Source organism: Micropterus dolomieu, linkage group LG02, assembly GCF_021292245.1.
Source record: "Micropterus dolomieu isolate WLL.071019.BEF.003 ecotype Adirondacks linkage group LG02, ASM2129224v1, whole genome shotgun sequence".
Taxonomy (NCBI): domain Eukaryota; kingdom Metazoa; phylum Chordata; class Actinopteri; order Centrarchiformes; family Centrarchidae; genus Micropterus; species Micropterus dolomieu.
In genome coordinates, this window is record NC_060151.1 from 16043753 (window position 1) to 16062937 (window position 19185).

The 19185-nt window shown below is 39.0% G+C and overlaps 1 protein-coding gene across 1 annotated transcript in view; it reads left to right on the forward strand.

Moving 5' to 3' along the window:
- The first annotated feature begins 17746 nt into the window (after positions 1–17746).
- Positions 17747–19185, forward strand: part of fam20ca (FAM20C golgi associated secretory pathway kinase a) — a 42274-nt gene continuing 40835 nt past the window's right edge. Inside the window, exons 1-2 of the mRNA XM_046034154.1 lie at positions 17747–18300; positions 18974–19158. Of these exons, the coding sequence (XP_045890110.1) occupies positions 17747–18300; positions 18974–19158 (739 nt within the window). The remainder of the gene's footprint in view (positions 18301–18973; positions 19159–19185) is intronic.

Consider the following 19185-nt stretch of genomic DNA (forward strand, 5'->3'; position numbering starts at 1 on the left):
AAATATGTATGATATCCAGTAATGTATGAAATATTAAATATACAGATTATGAATAGCCTATATATCATGTCAAAATAATATGGTGCAGTGGGTGGGACACTACTGACTACTTAGCCATTGTTGCTATCATATTTTCACCTTTACAGGTACACAAACAGAAGTACATACAAGGTGTTTATGGGAAAAGCGATCTGGACATATGATCCCTTGAACATTATTGTGTACTTGAGTGACTATAATAGTTAAGACTGCACATTAAAATAGGTTTGCAGTTAAATAATGTGAGATCTGTTGTTCAATTACTCTGAACATTTGTAGAAATAGAATCATTTGTTCATTGTGTATGTCACAGTGAACAATCAAAACACCAATAATAACTGGGGACATAAAAATCATGTGTACAGAGTCTTATATTGTTAAATAATGCGTTCCAATCGATGTAAATGAAAGACATTTTTAAAATACTCCTTCCTCCTCCAAGATTTACTCTATAACACTACTGCTCAGACAACTAAGTGGCTCATTATAACAAATCTCTACATGTTCCCCTTTTACTTATGTAATTAGTCACATAACCAGTTGTGTAATTTAGGCTATATCGGTCAACAATGGACACAAAAAGTAGGTGTATAAGTAATGCAGTCACTTTTTTATAAGTTGGTTTTTATTTTTTATATTCATTGTGTATTTATAACATTTTTAAAATCATACTAAATATAATTGGAGGTGCTAGGGGAAAAGAAAACAATGTGCAGCAGCTGAACTTTGGTTAGTTTATGGTCAGGGGCGCACCTGTAGCACAGAGGATTATGAGTAAAACTATAGGTGTGTTGCTGGGTCAGGTTTCAATCATAACTTGCTCAAATAATCAGTTTTCATTTCCTTTTTAATAAGGAAACTGATTCCCATATTTGGGAAGAATTGACACAGTGGAAACATAAACTGGTGAGGGCAGATGGTTAGATTAGCTCAACATTTGCTTACCATGTTGCTGTTTTCCTATATGAGAACTGTAATCTAATGTAGCCATGCAATAAACTAATAAAAAGTTGCCATGCAAAATTGGGATATTGGATTTCAGAAAGGCAAACACCAGCCAGACGTTGATATTTACTGTACAGAAGACCAAATGTCAAAAGAGAGATGGGTGAGAGAGCTGAAAATAGAGTCCCTTTGTTAGATTGTGCATTTAAAATCTGACCACCTTGTTGGTTTAATTAAATTTACTGAAGGTGTATTATTTATTTATTTATAAAAGTATTTGAGTTTTATTCTGTTTTTTTAAAGCGACAAATCTTATAAAAATCAATTATTCCAAAAGTTCTAATTTGAAAAAAAGTCAGTTGAAGAAATACTTATTCTTTAAACATTTGGGACTTTTGTTGTCCAAATATTACAACGATTTCTTGAAATATTATGTCTATTTTGCTCATAAAATTACAACTTTATTCTCAGATATTTTTTTCATAACTCCATTGTAGTAACGTAACAAATAAAAACCATTGAGGTTTTTATTACCGGCACAGTAATTTCTCCATTTCTTTCCACTTACCAAGCCATTTTAATTATTCTTAAAATGCTTTTTAAAAATGCTTTAGCAAGTCTAAAGATTATTTATACAAACACCGCACAACAAAAATGGTATAACTGTAACTATGTTGTCATTGCCAAAATGAGTCACAGAAAGCCAGAACATTTTCCAGTTGGTCCCATTGATGTGAGATGGAAAGGGAATTTACAACAACCATACACACCAGATAGATCAATTAATAAGTGCTATGTTGGCAAAAGCAACAACTTTAAAAAGAAAACCAGGCGAGGCAGTCTTATTTCAGCTGTATCTGGACTGAAGCGTGAAACAGTTTGTTTCACTTCCTGTCATAGTGAGACATTTCACATTATAAATGTATCTTGCGGTCGAATTTTCCTTTAAAGTCAAGACACGTGTCATGATTTTCATCATGTCTTAACAGATTGACATAATCTGAAATGATTACATTTGTTTGAGGACAACCATTATGCAAATAAGCTGTCATACAGTAATTCCTTAAATTGGCAGTGTCATACTTAAACTGATTATATCAAAATCATTCTGTCTGTTTGCATTGCATGTTAATTTGGTGATACCAAGCTCATTTTGACTGTTGCCATTGTAATAAACAAGCATGAATATGCATGAAGGACAGTTTAATTCAGTAATTTCTTCTGACGGCACACTAATGCCTGTCAGTGGCACGGCTGAGAAGTGATATTGATGAGATGTGTTTAAACAGCCCTCCTACCCCCAGCATATATAGGCCCGAAGATCATATCCAGTAACAAATATTTCATCCCAACATATAACACAAACATTCGTCCCCAGCTGAGACATGAAGCAGTCAACATTTTCTAAAAAAGCTCCAGGAGACAGCACGCTATGGGCCCGTCCAAACTTTTAAGAGTTCTTGGCACATGCACACACATATATACCCGTGCAAGCACACGCCCTTGTATCTGCTGCCGTGAGCCGCCCCCCTGACTAAAACCACTTGTTTACTCACTGATCCCGTGTTTGCTTCCAGACCACAGTGACCTGGGAGCAGCGTAACTTTCTGCCTGCCCCGTAGCCACTGTCCCTGGCCGAAGATCAAGGCTGTCTGGGTTCACTCGAAACACAGCCCAGCGATAATCGAGGATCCAAACAATGTAGGAGGGAGAGAGTGAAATATGCAGGGACACAAGATGCCAGTGACGTGACAAATCAATTACGTAAAAACCACATATCTCCTGTGCGAAAGCTTCTAAAAAGTGCCCACTCTATTATTTCTGATGTATTGTACACCATAGTATAATCTCTGGAGAGATATTATGTGTCTTTTGTTTTTCCATCTGTCGTTTTCCTTTTTGTTAAGCATGAGATATGAGTAGTGATTCAGGTGTTCTGTCTAAAATTAGGCGGGGGATGATACATATCATGAGCCACAGAGTCACACTATATTGTATGAATTATTGTATGAATGTTTATATATATAGAGAGAGGTGGAAGATGTACTGATGGTGCAAGGGGAACTAAAGAGCTAGCCCTCACATTGCAACCTCAAATACCTATTGAGTTGCCTGAGGTGACCCAGAGGTCACCAGGAAATACATCGAGAAAACCTTGAGGATGTTAACCTAATGCATGGAGTAGGACTGTGTGGGACAGCTGTGAGGGGCTTCCAATAAACATAGAGGCAAACTATTCAATCATGTCAACACAAACACTGAAAAAGTCTAAAATGTATTGCACCATTTTAACTTTCAGAGCACTGTGGTGTAAACAGGTTTCACACCTGACACACTGCAGCCTCGACAGGGCTCACCTCAGCCATCAATAGGCAATTATTCTAATGCAATTAAACATGACTCTTTTCCCTCTCTTACAATCGATACCGATTATTTCCTGTAATCACAGGAAGCGTGTCATCAAGGTCCAGCGGGGGTGTCACTCCTGTAATTAAGCCTCAACGCTGTGAAAACCACCGAGCAAGCAGGCCGCTCGCTCCCACTCTTTAACCTCATCCTTCCTTGGCAGCATCCAGAGTCTAATTATGCCCTTCCAAGATGAAAAGTCATGGCCAAACACAACACATCCTACACGAGCCACCATCACACACACACACACACACACACACACACACATATACTGGTAATGAGAAGAGAAATGTCTGCCTGACACTCATTTGACAAGCTGAGCTGTGCGTGTGTGTTTTCTTATAATTGTGTGTCTGCCATGTCTTTTTATGTCTGAATGTTTGGAAGCAAAGCCAACGCCCTGCAATGACCTATGTGTCAACAAGCGAGTGGGAGCAGAGCAGTAACAGGATGTGGCCCATGAGGGACAGAGCAGCAGGGCCAGAGCCATGCCAAACTCTTGTGTAACAAACAGCCTGTGAAATCAGCCAGGGCCAAGAGGAGGAAGTGAGGACTAGTGGCTACGCTGCTACGCAGACGTGCTGAAATCAATGAAATGCATTGCCACATCTTCATACCAGCCATCTCTTGGTTGGCCTTTGTGGTGAGCCACAACATGTCATGCTAAGTTGGCATTTAAGGTAAAACCATTTCTAGGTTATACCAACAGGAGCATAGAGTACAAATGTATTTTTAAAAACACAGTGTGTAACATACAGGTATGTATTTATTGCTTTTAGAATAGATGATAATGTTTGTTGGTCTGTCAGTCAGATGATTGGTCCATCCAATTTTAAGTTTAGGGCAAGATTCTCAGGAACACACAATATAGCCTAAGTTCAATAGCAGACTTTTTTTGTGAACATTTATGGTCCACATGGACGAATCCTAGTGCTTTTGGTGATCCTCTCACCAGTTTTAGCACTTAGTCCAAAGTTTTTACATATGTATGCATGGGAAGCATCAAAATCAGATCCAGTCCTTATATATAGTCAAAATATATTTTGAGAATAGCTAAACCACGAACTACACAAATCCTGTACTATTGGACTAAAAGTACAAATACCCTTGCTAAATATTACTCCATTTCTCAAGTCTTCAATTTAAATTTCAACTTGAGTCAAAGTACAAAAGTTCCTGCTTTCAAAAATATTTAAGTATCAAAAGTAAAAAGTACTATTAGTTGTTTATGTTTGTCTGGGGTTGCTGACGTGACAAAAATTACAAAATTTAAATAATAAAACAATTAAATTAAAAATACAATTAACAATTTAATTTAATTAAACAATTAAAAACAGTAGGCAAACTTACTTATTTATTAAACAATTCAATTCATTATAAACAGGTTGCCCTTTCAATAATAATTCAAGTTACTCAATTATATATGTGTGTGTGTGTGTGTGTGTGTGTGTGTGTGTGTGTGTGTGTGTGTGTGTGTGTGTGTCAGTGGTGAGCGAAGTATTGAGATCCTTTACTTAAGTAAAAGTACTAATTGCAGAAAGAAAAACATCCTGTGACTGTTTACTATTATATATTATAATTTTTTAATTACTCACGCATTAATCTAAAAGCAGGATTTTACTGTTGTAATTGTTGAGGGGGAGCTCATTTTTAAATATTTTCATTATGGATTAATCTGATGATTATTTTCTCCATTAATCGATTTTCGAGCCCAAAGTGACAAATCTTCACATATTTAACAAATGTGAAGATTTGCTGCTTTTTTTCTGCTGTGGAACCATGAAATGTTTTTACATGAAAACTGTTTTAAACAATCAAAGTTGTTGCCTCTTAATTTCAATGTCAATGTAATAATCGTGTACTTGTATAAAATGTTGGGTAGTTTAATTTATAACAAAAAATATTTTATTAAGTCCTCATTTGTTTTGTTTGAAAAAACCTTAATTTGTAAAGTAACTAATTACAAAAGCTGTCTGATAACTGTAGTAAATTAAAAGTACAATATTTCCCTATGAGATGTTGTGGACTAGAAGTAGAAAGTGGCATGAAATATTAAATACTCAAATAAATTACAAGTAACTCAAATTTGTACTTAAGTGCAGTACTTGGTTTTGATTTTCCTAAACTTAAATGTTGGATTTCAACAGGTCATGTAGTTATTAGAACTGAGTTTCAGGAACAAGATCACGCCTCTCTCTCTCACTAATCCAACTACCCGTGCTTCACTCATTTCATCCACCTGTTCCTCTTTAATCCAATCACCTGCACATACATACATAAGCTAGAGCTGGCCCGAATTTCATTTTTTGAGCTTCGACGCTTCGATTGTAATTAAGAGCGAATAATCGAAGCTTCAAGATGCGTTCATTGTAGTGATGTTTGTTTCCAGCCAACAGTTTACTGATTAATTTTAAAATGTAGAAAATTTGACTTTTGATCTGTAATGAAATTAAGCAATTGTAAAATTAATAAACACCATAACTTCCACACTACTGCAGTCATCACTCAGTTTAAAGTGCTCCCACACAGCTGAGGGCTTCATTTAGTTTTCCCTTTAATGTGAACTGGAGCATTGCGTTCACTGCTGTCGGCGGAGGTCAGGCGCACGAAAAAAAACCTCAATAATCAAATCTCATAATTGAAAATTGAATGATCATCATGGTTACAATAATAACCATTTGGTTAAGGTTATGGAACTATCGTGGTCATGGTCAAGGGAAACCAATATTGATTGCTGGATGTTAATAGGAAACAAACAGCAGTCTCCTGTGTTAAAGTCCAATGTCTTGTTGAACCTCTTATCTGCCCTGACCTATGCAGACTTTATCACTCTAGAATAATGTCACCTGACCTGATGCCCTCATTTGCTCCCGATGAACAAGAGTCATAATTACCAAGGCCGTTAGCGGGCTTTGTCACTTGAGTGTAAACATAAGGCAATTTTGGGGCACTTGCTGGAAAAACAGATTCTGTTGTTTTTCTTTGGAAGACAGAGTCTTGGATTGTAAACTTCCTTTATAAGATGGGAGACACAGTAGAATTTACAAAGCACTGCAGTATTTTAGTCGCTCTGATGCTGTGCCTTGTAATTAGCACAGCTACCTTGTGTATATGACCTCACTGACCTTTGACTAGACCATGACGACATTCTCTGCAACTGCACTCAGTATACTGCTTTGATCCATTAATTAACTGCATCCAAAATAGATATTGATTTGGCATTGGTTTTCTTATTGGCCATAGGGAGCAATTCATCATTTTATTCGATATATGGATTTTCATTTCCACAGGATCCACAACCAGGGACACTGTGACTCTGTATGGAAAGCTGAAGGTATCCAAAACATGTAATATTGTAAGTGTCACCTCGCTAACAATATCATCATTATTCACTCATTTGGTTGAGTAGTATTCTAGCTTCAGCCCTGCTGGAGGAGATGCAGCCCATGATCTCCCTCTGAGGCATCACATTCTGACATCCACAGAGCTAATATGACAGCATATTACCACTGCAGCCCAGCTTACCAATAAACTTACTGAAATATAACACTGTTCTGCTACAGTGAGTGGTCACTGGCCTGTCCTCTCTCACTGTTGGGGTATTGTTGTCATAGCTTTGGACAAGGTGTTCATTTAAGCTTCCAAGTCACTGAATGTGATCTTCAGCAAATGTTATTTTCATGTTAACGTTATGCATTGTGAATGAGGAGCTGGAGGTGCAACAACAATTATGTTGTCTTCACTACAGTATAGGAGCTGCTGCTATCCAACTAGCTAAACTCCTCCATGCAAAATGATGACTTGAGTCGTAGTTAAGCTTTTCTTGCTGTTTACTGTGGCTCTTAACATCATCTTACACAGACAGGTGAATACTGCAACAAAACAGAATACCAATATCACCATTTTGTTAGCTACATGTGTTTTCCTATGTAAAAATATGTTTTTAAAAAAACGTTTTTAATTACAAATGAATTTCTCATCTTTCCATGTAAATATTATCTTTAAACATTAACTTAAGTACAACTGTGAACTTATGTACTTACGACTTTGCCTCTCTGGCGTTTACAAAGTGGATGATGAATAAAGCAAGTGAACAGATTCGGCTGGCTTCCTGAAAAGACTGACCAGAAAGTTCTTGAGCATATCCAGTATCACACACATTTTAAAATAAAAGCATTCTTAATATAATGCCCTAAAGGCGATAAAACAATAAATCTTCTGCCTTTGTCCTCAAGTGCAAAGTCATTAAAATGGGTTCCTGTGAGAAGGGTAATGACCAATAAGTCAATTGGAAATCAAAACTCATTATTTTCAACTAATGTTTGCTGTTTGTTTTCAAGCAGCATAACTGAGGGCACAGGTTGCTCACCAACCCTTTGTTGTAGGATACCACTACCACACATATACACATACACACTAATGATGGTAAGACTAAACGATTGGTTTGGATCTGCCACCAAAAAGGACAGAGAAAGACTACAACGGACAGTCAGGACTGCAGAAAAAATCATCGGTGCCAACCTGCCCTCCATTCAGGACTTATACATTTCCAGAGTCAGGAAACGGGCAGGAAACCATCTCACCCCAGACACAACCTGTTCCAACTTCTCCTCTCTGGTAGGCGCTACAGAGCACTGTACGCAAAAACCAATAGACACAGAAGCAGTTTCTTCCCACAAGCCATCACTCTGATGAACAGCTGATTTCTGACTCACGGTGTCAGGAACAATTCCTGTGCAATAAGCCAGTAACTCTGCCTCTAATCAGCCACATGTTTACCGGTTTCCACTTATTATTTATTTATTCACCACTCTCTATTTCAGTGCTGTTCATACTATGTCATTGTATATACTGTCTACCAATACACCTACCTCAGGTCATAGGTCTTATTTATTTTTTCCACCATCCTTTGCACTATGTTCCATCACACTGTGTACATGTGTACATGTATGCATGTATGTGTATGTGTACCTGTATATCATATCCACCTTCAACATGTACATAATGAGAATAGTTTACTCTTGCATCCTTTGCACTCTGATCACTGCACTATTTGTCAATATGTCTATATTGTTTTGTTCATAGTGTGTATGTTAGTGTTGTCTATACTGTCGTTTGTGTCTGATTTTATTTTATTATTATTTTATTATTGTATTATGGTATTTTTGTACAAGTAAGCACTTCGTGAGCAATGTATAATCCTGAGTCGAATTCCTCGTATGTGTACACCTGGCAATAAAGCGGATTCTGATTCTGATTCTGATTTGCATATGCAATTAATAATAATAATAATAACTTTATTTGTATAGCACTTTTCAAAACCAAGTTACAAAGTGCTGTACAATTTAAAAAGTGTGTATCGTTTCTAACATCTTAGTAGAGTCCCTATGCCTTTATTATTTAGAAATGTGACCAATCATTTGGTATCAAAGTGGTTACATTACATTTAGATTGATTACTCCGAAAGTGTTTCTCTCATCTCCACTGCTGCTAGTGGCCTGTCAGCTAGTAGTAGGCTAGAAGTAGGCAGAGGCGTGTCATTAAATTAACATGGAGGAGAAAGAGCTACATTCCTCCAAATTCCTCCAAATCAAATGTTTGGAGACACTTTTGATTTTTTCCATTGTGTGTTAAATGTGTGAATTGTTATAAAAGCATAACTGGAGACAGAGAACAGGAACGAAGGACTGGTTTAAACCAAGTTCCAGGCTCAGTTTTATTAATTTTTTGTCAAATACATTGCTGTACGGTAAGAGTTGCGGTAGTAGAGAAACAAATATGTGAAATAATTGTGATAGTTAATATATGATTAGTACAATCAAATTATATCAAACACTATATAATAATAATAAAATCGTCTTGATAGGGGTAAATTTTATTGTACCACATTGATAGTTGCTTCATATGTCTCTTTAATGTACTGGGTCATTAGCAATGCATAGAGATGTATATTGCAACGGCCTCAGTGATTGAGATGTACATCCTTAACACACACATACTAAACATATAAATCTGAAGACCCAGAGGAGATTAAATTTGACACCTGACACATAGCTGGACAGATTGACTCAGGCTCATCTCTGGCCTCTGCTTTCACACCTAACCTGTTTGGTTAAGGTAAAACAAACCCTGATGCGTTTGGCTGGTTAGTAAATCTGTGTATGGTTCATTCTTTGATTATTTCTGTTTTTGTTTTTCTGTTTTAAACCCAAAATGGAAAAATATTGATTTTGATATTTAACGTGTCCGATTAGTTAAGGTTTGTGTGTTACACTTGATAAACCTGCAGCAGATACACTTGTGCGATGCAGTGCCTGATTAAATGTACGCTTGATGAGCTAAAAAATCAACATACAGTAAGTCGGTTTTGAGTTAGAAAAACAGGAGGCTCAACTTTCAGTTTGTAACTCACTAGCAACTGGGACAGGAACAGGAACGCCTCAGCGGTTGCTTGACCAATAAGAGGAGTGAACCTTTTCTGGTGGTTTGTAGTGATGCATTTTGGTTCGCTTAAATTTTACTTTGTGAAAAGAAACTTGACCAAGGAAAAACGTTCCAAGTTTACAAACTCATGAAGTGATTCGCACCAGAGCAAACATACTACTCTACTCTACAAACTGCTCGAGGCATACTCGACGTTTGCTTTCTAACAATCAGTGTGGTACAACAAGTTTCTCTTATACAACTTCCGTCAATATCGAATCCTCACCAGCATGGAAAAGGCTAACATGTATTCAACAGCTTATAGTCTTGAAGACACTTTTATATCTACGAGGCAATATTATTAATACTGACTTACAGTAAGTACACTTACGTCATACAGTATGTCTTTGGTCAAGTCACATTTTAGACACACACTACATTTACTTTATATTAGTGTTTTAGGGTAGCAGAACATTAGCAAGAGAAACTGTCTTGTTAATGAAAGGTAACAGGTGCTACATATACAACAGCCAATATGTTTGTCATCAGCTGGGTTGCCTGTTCAGTTGTCCTTAAAGGTGAGTGGCTCAGTGGAGAAACCTCCTTCAGGCATTTTGCAGGCAGCAGCCTGAATCACAAACAGAGGCTACAACAGAGAAAAGAGATTTATCTTGCGTGCCCAAATAACACTGTAGTGTTGAGTATGCTATGCTTGTGACTTCACAGGAAATGTTGAATCAAGAGCAAAATATAAAAAGGTCTCTCAGTGAGGAAGCACTCCATAGAGTGAAAGGTAGACTGTGGGTGTTTTCTTTTGTTGTACTTTAGTATCTTTTGCTCAGAAGCAATTTCTCAGCAGGGCTGGTAAACATGAGTGCGCCCTGTGCTGCTCACTTATGTCAACTTATATCATTTTTACTTTGCCACCATTTGGGGAGCCAATAGGGGATGTGGGGCATATCCCAGCATGCCCTTGGTGCTGGCATGGTAGCACAAAGTCACCAGTCGATCATATGGCTAACACACAGATATTTACACCAAGAGGCAATTTAAATCATCACTTCACCTGAGCTGCAATTCTTTAGACTGTGGGAAGGAAACTCAGACAAACACAAAAGAAAATCACGCAAACTCCAAACTCGCAAAGGAAATGTTGATTGTCTTTTGAGTGGCGGGGTGGTGCAGTGGTTAGCACTGTTGCCACACAGCATGAAGGTTGTGGGTTCAAACCCGGTTGCCCCGGCCTTCCTGTGTGGAGTTTGCATGTTTGCTCCGGCTTCCTCCCACCATCCAAAGACATGCAGGCTAGATTTAATTGGTGTCTCTAAATTGCCCTTTGGTGCGAGTGGTTGTCTGTCTATGTGTGGCCCTGCGATGGACTGGTGACCTGTCAGCTGGGATTGGCTCCAGCCCCCTGCAACCCTATACACAGGATAAGCAGTTGACGATGGATGGATGACTGTATTTCGTGTATGTCTTTGCATATCAAATGACAATGCTTCATTGTCATAGATGTTCTATCATCCTAGAAACTGAACTCATTTTATATTGATAGTCCCCTCAGAGTAAAAGGAGGAGGCAGACATCTATCACCTGGCCTTTAATAGTGGTATGAAGTGGGACCTTGGGTGACGACAAGAGATGTCAGCAGATGATGGACAGATGGGAGTTCACCACCTGATGATAGATGGGCCAGTAGTTGCTGTAACACTGTCATGTCTCCTTTAGGAATAGTCCATTCATGCACCAAATCACACAAAGCACATACAACCATCCCTTCTGTGCCTCAACTTCAAAAGTCACACCCTACCATCTCCTAATTTAAATTCCCAAAGCTCAATTTTGCTCTTTGAGTATTTGAGATAAAGAGACCAACACAGCAGGACCACTGTACTGCTGCACATGACGCCAGTAGTCTCATTACTCTAATTCTGTGTCATGCTGTGATTAGCACAGGGTCCAAATGAAAGACTAGTACTATTCATGTGCCAGAGCGATGCTTTATATTGAAATTCACATCACACAGTAAAAAGAATACGGCCCGTAACATTAATATATTCATCATAAATCCTTTAGACATTATTGTACAGTAATTGAAACTGAAAGCATGTAACAATGTCAAATTTAAAGTTGCAAATTGAAGTCACCAAACATAGTAGGGCTGTTTCTTTTGCAGGGCTTTTCTACATGAAAAAAAAAAACATTTTGAGGGTCAGAAAAAAAGAAAAAGGGAGAGTATTTCTGATTAAAACTGGGTCTGAGCAAAAACAAATTTCACAGAGTAATTGCTGTAAATGGAATTATTTCAGTCTCAAGTAGAGGCACCTACAGTCAGTGATGGACCCTTTTTACACAATGTCTCTCACATGTCCCCAGAGAAGTCCATTTTCAGCTTGTTCTCAGTCAAGTGAATAAATGTGTCATTACTCAACACCCTCCCTCACACTCCTTTCCCCTCTCTCCCTCTCTGGTGGCCACACCCTCCTTTCTTTTACCATACCAGCAGTGCCCGACGACAAGCCATTTGTCAAAACAACATTTTTATTGCTATTACTTGGTCACATTATTCTCCAATTATAACTTCTACACTTGTGACATTTGCACAGCCATTTATCCCTCAGCTTGAAATTAGCTGTTAACAAATCATCAGGCTCGTAAAACTGCCTAACAGGGCTTGATATGACTGAGCTTATGGCCTTTTATGAAACACAGCGATAATAACGGATATGTATTTTTTTATTATTGCTCCCCTGAGAGATATTGTGGATGTTTGATTAATCGGATTCAGAGATAAATTTTGCCTTAATTTGATGCTAAAGTTACCAGTCTGCGTTGTTAAATAACCTTGATTCTTGCATACTAGTTTGACATTGGTGAGGTCTGGGAGCTCAAGTTGAACTTTTATAAAGTGTGCCTCCAACCTGAGGACCAGACGAGCCCTTAGGTCAAACATTCAGACACACAGACACAAACATATTCTTCAGTGGATTCCAATGGGCCAAGTCAGGGCAGGGTATGGATAGATTTTTTTTAATCCTTAGTTTTAGCTCATGCATTTCTCCCTGTCCATCCATCTTATTTTAAACACACGGTGAATCTTTCTCTAATACCCAAGGCTAATCAAAATGGTATGAGACCAGCTTCAGCTATGAAATACATAATGACTTTGGATCCCCATGTAGCTGAACTACCCCATCTTTAGTTAGTTTTCCTTCCTCGCATCAGAGGTTACCAAACTCTTTCAATGGCGAAGGAAATACATTTTATTACTCTGGGAATGATGCTGTGGAACCAAGAAATATGGTATCCTTAAAGCACTATTGTCACGTAATTTACTTGAGTTGAGATAAAAAATAGACAAAATAAACAAAACAGGTCATGTGAAAAACAATTTTTTAAAGGGAAATTTCATATCAAATGATGGCGCTGGTGCCGGAAGAACAATAGATTTTGCAGCAGGTGAACTCAGCTTTCACAGAGACATAGCACCACTGAGGAATGCATTGCTTCCATCGCCTACATTTACCATCAACACTAATTGATAGGGGTGTGACGAGATCTCGCGCCACGAGATCTCTTGAGATAAATTTGTGATGATATTTCTCGGCAGGTAAAAAGCTGTCTCGCGAGACTCACGCAAATGACATTTTTCGCACGCTGTCAAGCCACACATTCATTTCCTCACGCAATGAAATACAAATGTAGTATAACTGATAAGATAGACTTGCTGATTGACACCAGCGTAACCCGCTGGCGCTGTGAGTGGTAACGTAGCTGATATTTTGCAACATATACATCTAAAAAATGAAGCGCAACCTTGCTCTGTTTGGGACTGTGAGCTGCACTTTATCAGAGCTGCTGAAGTTAACCTGTGTGGATTTGTGAGATTTCTGCCTGATCAAAAGTGTTTCATTTACTTTCAGTTTCACATGCAGCATGCAGTCCCAACCTACATCGGTCAAACCATCTGAAGGGGATAATGTTACTACCAGCAGATCAAAAATGTAATGCACAACAGAGTATAGGGTAGGTAGACTCATTATATTCTTTTATAGTTAGGCTATAACGTTTGAATTGTCACATGCCACCTGAATTTTGTGTTTCTCTTTATATAAATTTTAACAAATCACCATAAAGTGGTGCAGAAAATTCATCATAATGCAGGAAATAAAGTGTTTAATGCTCAAAATATAATTTTTTTTAAATAGTGTTAAAATCTCATCTCGTCTCGATCTCATGAACCCAATCTCGAATCTTGTCTTGTCTCGTGGGTTAAGTGTCTCATCACATCCCTACTACTTGGACATCAATCCAACACCAGTTTTCCCTTTGAAGGACAATTTCAATATTTTGCAATTGATTCCTTTGGGACAATTGCGCCCATCAAAATTATATCCACAAAAAATGCTTCTTTTTGCCACAGACAGACTCAGACTGTTATACAAGATGTCTTACAGCATCATGGAAAAGATCCCTATGAGTAACACCCTTTTTTTTTAACAAGAAACAGAAGTCTCTCTCAAGGACAATTCTCATTCTGAAATCTTGTGAGAGGTGAGTTGATGCAGGAAGATGATGGTGGAAAGTGAGTCAGTTGGAGAGAGGAGTTTGTACTAACGATAGGAAATCAAGTCTTGCTATCAGTTCCTCTATGTACACAAACTACTCTCCCTTGTGTCCTGCATGTAAAGAGATCATCCTGGTATTTTCACTTCTTTGCTGGTGTTTTGTAAAATGTAAAAATAGTTAGGGCTCATTCTGGAGCAGTTACGTTTTAAATGAATCTGACTCCATGGAATGAATCCAAAGCAAAAGAGATCACTTTCGTTGCTTTCTTCAGGTCCTGTGGACAAATTGGATGCATATTACTTTTTGTTTGTTTTCTTCTTGACATTATAATTCCACATTCATTTAGTTTAATCTCCCTTTCCACAAGTGCTCTTAATTGCTTTGTTGCCAAGAGCATGAGTACAATACAAATACAAATATACAAAGATACAAATTCTTCATGATTGACATATTTGGATATTTTTTCTCTTTATTAACAACCACTGTTTACAAAAATAGATGAAAATAAAACCTCTTTCTAGTAATTGTAATTTTTGTATTTTTAAAACATTAACCTCTGGACAGTGGGGGCAAAATCACTGGTTTGGAGAGTAGACAGCTGCAGTTGCATCTAGCAAACAATTACAAATATGCTTCATCAGCTGATATAGGTTATGTCTGTGCTCGCTGGCATTGCACAATGATGATGTGCGCCAAAAGAAACTGTAGCATGCTCACAGGCTCAGACTGCTCCTACAATAAACAGCACAAAATCTCTCATGTGTGATTATCATTTTATTTTTACTCGCCAAGCGGAAGCAAATTATATCATTCACAGAATACCTTTTTAGTATCAGAGGATTCTAACATGTCTGCGTGTGCCAATTTGTTTTGTTTGGAGCACAAGATGAATTGGGACAGCAGGCTCGCCTTTGGGAGAACAATTTGTTTGCTTGTTAGCTTTAAGATCCTGTTTTATCTAGATGCACAAATCCGGCAGTGGCATGAACTCCAACTCAGTGCCTCTGGGAGGAGGGGCTGAAGCCAAGTGAAGCTCTTCCAATCTGGCCCACTTGGTGAGCCTTGCACAACACACACACAGGCCAAAGGAATATGTATAATTTGTTCATTTTATGACTTTGTGATTACGCCGAAAGACATTTCTTGCTTCCCATCGAACATTTTATACCCTGGCTGCTTTGTGACAAAATGGCTACGGAGATTTTCCGAGTGTGTTTGTATATTTTCGTCTGGCAGTCAAAAGGCCTGCAGTTGGCACCTTGAATGAACTCCATGGCACTTAAAAAATATTATTAACTTAATCCTGTGAAGTCTCAGAGAAATCTAGTCCAGCCCAGCTTTAAGTGCCAGCTGCAGTAATTGCTGCAAGTGTTTTGTCCCCCTGAAGTTTAAATGAAAGGTGTGTTTCACTTTATCAGCAAATAGAGGAAGAAATAGCCTCAGAGAGGACACGTAGGTGCGTTTTGACTGCAAATGTCTGCAGAAGAGGATTAATGTTTGTGAACGATAAATAACCTGATTAAAAAACCCCTGATTCAAATTTAACTAATCCAGTTTTTTTAATTCTTGATACCTTAAATAAAGTTTAAGGCGACAGCATAAGCAAAGATTACTTGAAACAAACACTTAAAACAAACTCACACACATTCACAGACGTATGATGGAGTATTTACAGTCAGTGCAACATTATCCAGAATTCCAAGACAAAGTCCTTGTATGGGAAAATCTACTTTGCAACAAACCGGATTCTGATGCTCTCAGATCTCACAGTTCTCACCTAACTCCCAAATCAACTGGAGCCAGCCATTTGCAGCAAACACGCACAGCCAAGCAAACTGTACTATATGGGCCTGGTAAAGAAAGTCAAGCATCTGTAGTGCCTAAATATTCTTTCTTAGCAGCTGGTGGAGCCCAAACCAGAGCTAAAAGACAACTTAATAAAATAGTACTCCATGTTGCTCTGTGTCTCCTGAATGAATGGCGTAATAGAAGAACATACGTATTATCTTAGTATGTGTTTCTGTGAGGCTTAATACCAACTACTACTCCAAATATTAGACTTGGTTTTGCTGGCATATTCTTAGATCCTTAGTAATTACATTCATAGTAGACACGTCTGAATGTTTCCTTTATGCATCTATCATCTATCAAGCAAACATTTCAGCATCTCAAATGTGACCACCTGCTGCTTTTCTCTGTCATATATTATTGTACATTAAATACATTTGGATGTTGGATACTGGTCTTTCACTTGGCTCTGTGAAATTGTGATCAGAGCCCACTTTAACAACCAGTGGCTTAAGTTATTGTGCACTTAAAGAATGTGTTCAGAAGGTAAACACACGGCTACACATTGTCCTTCAGTTCATGCATTGTACGGCCAAGCACGGTGTTTCAGGTTGTGCCAACGCCCTCTAGCTGCGTGCAGGGGAGTTGCAGCCTCAAAGGGTTCCAGTCCACAGCTTCTCCTCCCCGAAGCTCGCCTTTCATGTCACTAGTGCTACTTGTATGTGCAGACGCAGCCAATCTCATCCTCATGACGCCACCGAGGCTGGGCTCAGAGGGCTTCGATCATAATATTTAACACACCCACCCTGGATGAACACTTGGAAGGAAGACAAGGCAGCGTAAAGGGGACAAATGACAGCCGGGATCCCTGCACCTGCCAGCCAGCCTCTGATTTGACTTCAGCGAGGTTTGCAGTCAGCTCTTGTCAAGAAGCGGGACAGAAGTGGGTTTTTTTTAATGGAATTTTCACTTTCGTACAAATTATCATCCTAAATACTAAGAAATCTGTGTTTTTGTGGACTATTTCAATCTCTCCTGTTAGTTCTCTCCCAGAAGAAGACAGTTATGACACATTTGACATCTCACTCCGTGCTGGCAGCAACAGAAGGAAGTAGATTTGAGGAAGAATATCGGTGCTTTTAACAGGACCCCCTCCTCCTCCCTCCTGTTACCTCCTCTTAACGATTTATTTACTGGTCCGTTCTCCTGACACTGTATCCTATTCAACAAGGCAATGACTGAAGAGCACTTCTTGAGCCGCTGCCAGTGAAGTCTCCAGTGCTCACAATGTGTCGCTCTGTCCACCTGTCTGGGAATGAAGATTTGGGACTATTGTAAAAATAATAATAATAATAATAATAATAATAATAATAATAATAATAATTAGCCTGCAAAATAAAGACTGAGCACATCATGGAGTTCTTTACATAGGCTAACAAGCATTATGTGTGCAAAGATCAGAGTAAATCTTCAAACCAACAGCTGCTTTGTCATCGCGTAACACTGTTGGACATCAATGTAAGGTGCGCTGCGCTTAAAGCTTACTCTGTGTCAAGAACAAAAAATGATAAAGATGATATTGTTTCGTAAATTCAGAGTGTTTATACTTATGGTGTTTTTAGTAGCGTGCACCATGCACATCATGATAGACTTGTTACCGAAACTAGAGAAGCGAGCGGCGGGAGCGGACAGCGCGGACGGCGGCTGTCAGTGCGCTCACCACCCGGGCGGGGAGTCGCAGGGCTGGGGGAAGCAACGCGCCAGGTCGGCGGCTGAAGCGGGCTGGCCTAACAAGCACACGCTGAGAATCCTACAGGATTTCAGCAACGAACCGAGCTCCAACCTCACATCGCACTCCCTGGAAAAGATCACGACCGCCGCCGGGGACAGAGCGGAGTTATTCAGGCGCAGTAGACCGTTGGCGGGGAAGGCGGAGGACCACAAGCCGCTCATCGGAGACGCGAGCGGGGGTCGGACCGTCCCTGCCCACGGTGTCTCCCGACTGTCGGCTCTGTTTGAGCATCCTTTATACAAGGTTGACCTTCCTCCCCTCGCGGACGATGACACTTTGTTTAACGTCAACACCGACATCAGGTTTTATCCCAGGACAACAAGGAACCAGGGATGGTAAGCTGATGGGAATTTGTTAAAGTTGAAAGGTTATAAGTGGGATAGTCAGACTGCTACCCTACAACATATTTGACTGGGATGCAAGTAAGGGACCAAAAGTAGGTGGTTGGTTATATGTTTGCCCCATAAAGAAATAGGGTAAAGGAGTTAATTTGGTTTGAAATATTTGTATTCAATTAGGCTATGCTGTTCGATCTTACTCTGCTTATACTACCAAATGTACATGCAGGCCTACATATCTATCTATCTATCTATCTATCTATCTATCTATCTATCTATCTAATCAGTTTACATCTCTTCTATGCCTTTAGTTTAATGTCCACTCATGCATCTGCTGCATCCACCCATCTCTCCTATTATCATGCCATCTTACCTTTTTAGGCACACACACAATTCATGAGTTACCATCCTGCAGGATCTTTTAGTATTCTTGGGTAATACCAGCAAATAAAACCTAATAATACAATATAACCTCATAATACGAACACATAATAGAATAAAGTGCTCTATGCCAGTTCCCTCAGCATCAATTTGTCTGATACAGTTATATTAGTCTATGTTAGACTGCAGCAAATGCTGTAATTATTAATTACATAGACTAAAAATAATCTTTACAGGAATCTGCTTGCACAACAACTTCTTTTAAAATCTCCTCTCCCCCCTTTTTCAGGAACAATGAGGATGGGAATGAAGAGGAGGAGGAGTTCTCTCCAACAGGAGGGGTGACGGCAGAATCTTACCCCAACTGGTTACGTTTCCACATTGGCATCAACCGCTACGAGCTGTACTCCAGACACAATCCTGTGTTGGATGCCCTACTGAAGGACCTGGTCACACAGAGGATCACCAGCGTAGGTGAGTAAGTCAGGGAGAGTTATGTTA